Below are 2,351 nucleotides of genomic sequence, written 5' to 3'. Positions count from 1 at the left end.
TTTTTTTTTTTTGCAGAAGTTATGTCATACAAAGATTCTATGAAAGTAAAAAAGTCATTCAGCATGGGGAAAGCTTCAGACAGACTCCAAACACTAGTGTGGCCAAGATAACTTCTGGAAGAAAACCATATAATTGTAGCGTGTGTGGAAAGGGCTTCATGCTTTGTTCATCCCTCACTAGGCATGTCAGATCTCACCCTGGCCATGAACTTGATGGGTTTAAGAGTGGAGAGAAGCGATATAAATGTGAGGAATGCGGGGCCACCTTCAGTTACCTCAAATCCTTTCAGAGACATGAAAGGACTCACGCCGGAGAAAGCCCCTACAGGTGTAAGCACTGCGGGAAGACCTTCATCTACTACCAGCCCTTTCAAACACATGAGCAGACACACATCGGAGAGAAACTCTATCAGTGTAAGCATTGTGGTAAAGCGCTTAGTTCTCCTGGTTCTCTTCGTATTCATCAAAGAATTCACACCGGGGAGAAGCCCTATGTGTGCGAGAAGTGTGGCAAAGCCTTCAGTTGTCCCAGTTCCATCCAAATCCATGAAAGAACCCACACCGGGGAGAAACCCTATAAATGTAAAGAATGCGGGAAAGCCTTCATATCCCGCACAAGTGTTAAAACACACATGGTGACACACAGTGGTGACGCACACAAGCCTCATAAATGCAAGGACTGCGGAAAGGCGTTCCTTCGGCCATGTTTTCTTCGAGTGCATGAGCGAATTCACACTGGAGAGAAGCCATATGTTTGCAAACAATGCGGTAAAGCTTTCAGATGTTCCACTTCGATTCAGATTCATAAAAGGACTCACACTGGAGAGAAGCCCTACATGTGTAAGGAGTGCGGCAAAGCTTTCAGTGCCCACTCAGCGTTTCGAGTCCACAGGCGGGTGCACACTGGAGAGAAACCTTATAAATGCAGAGACTGTGGGAAAGCCTTCATCTGTCTCACATACTGTCGTGCACACGAGAGAAAACACACCGGAGAGAAATCCTATGAATGTGAGCAGTGTGGAAAGGCCTTCGTTTCTTTGGAAAACTTTCGACGGCATGTCAAAACTCACACTGAAGATACACCTTATAAATGTAAGGAATGTGGAAAAGCTTTCGTTTTCCTCAGCGCACTTCAAGCGCATGAGAGGATTCACACTGGAGAGAAGCCTTATGAATGTGAACAATGTGGCAAAACCTTTAGATGCTCAAGTTATGTTCAGGTACACAGGAGAATCCACACCGGTGAGAAGCCCTATGAATGTAAGGAGTGTGGGAAAACCTTCATTTATTCTACGAGCTTTCGAGGACACATGAGAATGCACACAGGAGAGAAACCTTACAAATGTAAGGAGTGTGAGAAAGCCTTCAGGCTTGGCAGTTCCCTTAAAAGGCATGAAAGAACTCACAGCTGAAAGAAATGTTTAGTATACACATGCATGGGAGAACTTTTTGCTTTGTCCACATCCTTCAGTAAATGTGAAAATGCACAATTGAGAGACAACAAATGTGAGGGCTGGGGAATGAATGTTTTCAATTTTAACAAACACTTTGTTGTGAAATTATCCATTGTGGAGAAATCTCATGCTATCAATTAACTAAGTAAATAAATAATACAGGAAACTAACTTCAGTGTAATAGGAAACTCATCAAATGGGCCAGACAATTCAAAATGTGAGGAAACATAAAAGCTAAATATGTTCATCAGTGTTTGTTTCTGATATATCTGCATGCTGTAGCCCTGACTGGCCTGGAGTTCCCTATGTAGACTAAACTGACCTCAAACTCAGATGCACCTGTCTCTACCTCCCAAGTGACATTAAAAGTGTGTACCACCATGCCAAGTTGTGTGTGTGTGTGTGTCTATTAGAAGAAAGATCGTTTTTATCTTACAGTTCCAGAAGAATAACTGTCCATTGGAGTAACTTTACTTGCCTGATGTCTCTGTGGCTTCTGTCTGCTAACCTAGGCCTCATCCTAGACGTTTCTAGCCTCTGTACACTCTAATCTAGGCTTAGAAGGTTTTCAGCCTCTGAGACTTACTTGAATAACTCACCTTTCATTGTTTCTTTCTGAATTCTGGCTGTATGGTCAACTCAGCTGGTCTGGCTCAAAACTCTCCATGCTGACTGACTCAGTCTGACTTCTCTCAGCTTCTCTAAACTGCTCTGCTTGGCCTCAAGCTAACTCTAGGTCTTTTCTAATCTTCTGGCTCATTCTGTCTTCAACTAGCTTGTTTTCTCTTCAACCTGTCTCTGTAAAACTCTTCTAGTAAACCTGCTTGCTCTCTCTCTCGCTCTCTCTTGCTCTCTCTTGCTCTCTCTCTCTCTCTCTCTCTTTCTCTCTCTCTCTCT

At 43.4% G+C, this 2,351-nt stretch overlaps 1 protein-coding gene across 1 annotated transcript in view; it reads left to right on the top strand.

Annotated features, from left to right (window-relative positions):
* LOC116069757 (zinc finger protein 791-like) overlaps positions 1 to 2,195 on the top strand; it is an 8,183-nt gene extending 5,988 nt beyond the window's left edge. Inside the window, exon 5 of the mRNA XM_031340643.1 lies at positions 17 to 2,195. Coding sequence (XP_031196503.1) covers positions 17 to 1,412 — 1,396 coding nt within the window. The 3' untranslated portion in view covers positions 1,413 to 2,195. The remainder of the gene's footprint in view (positions 1 to 16) is intronic.
* Positions 2,196 to 2,351: the final 156 nt, after the last annotated feature.

The sequence above is a fragment of the Mastomys coucha genome, unplaced genomic scaffold (assembly GCF_008632895.1).
Source record: "Mastomys coucha isolate ucsf_1 unplaced genomic scaffold, UCSF_Mcou_1 pScaffold22, whole genome shotgun sequence".
NCBI lineage: Eukaryota > Metazoa > Chordata > Mammalia > Rodentia > Muridae > Mastomys > Mastomys coucha.
Note: the sequence above shows the minus strand (reverse complement) of the source record. Positions and strands in the feature narration are given on the sequence as shown.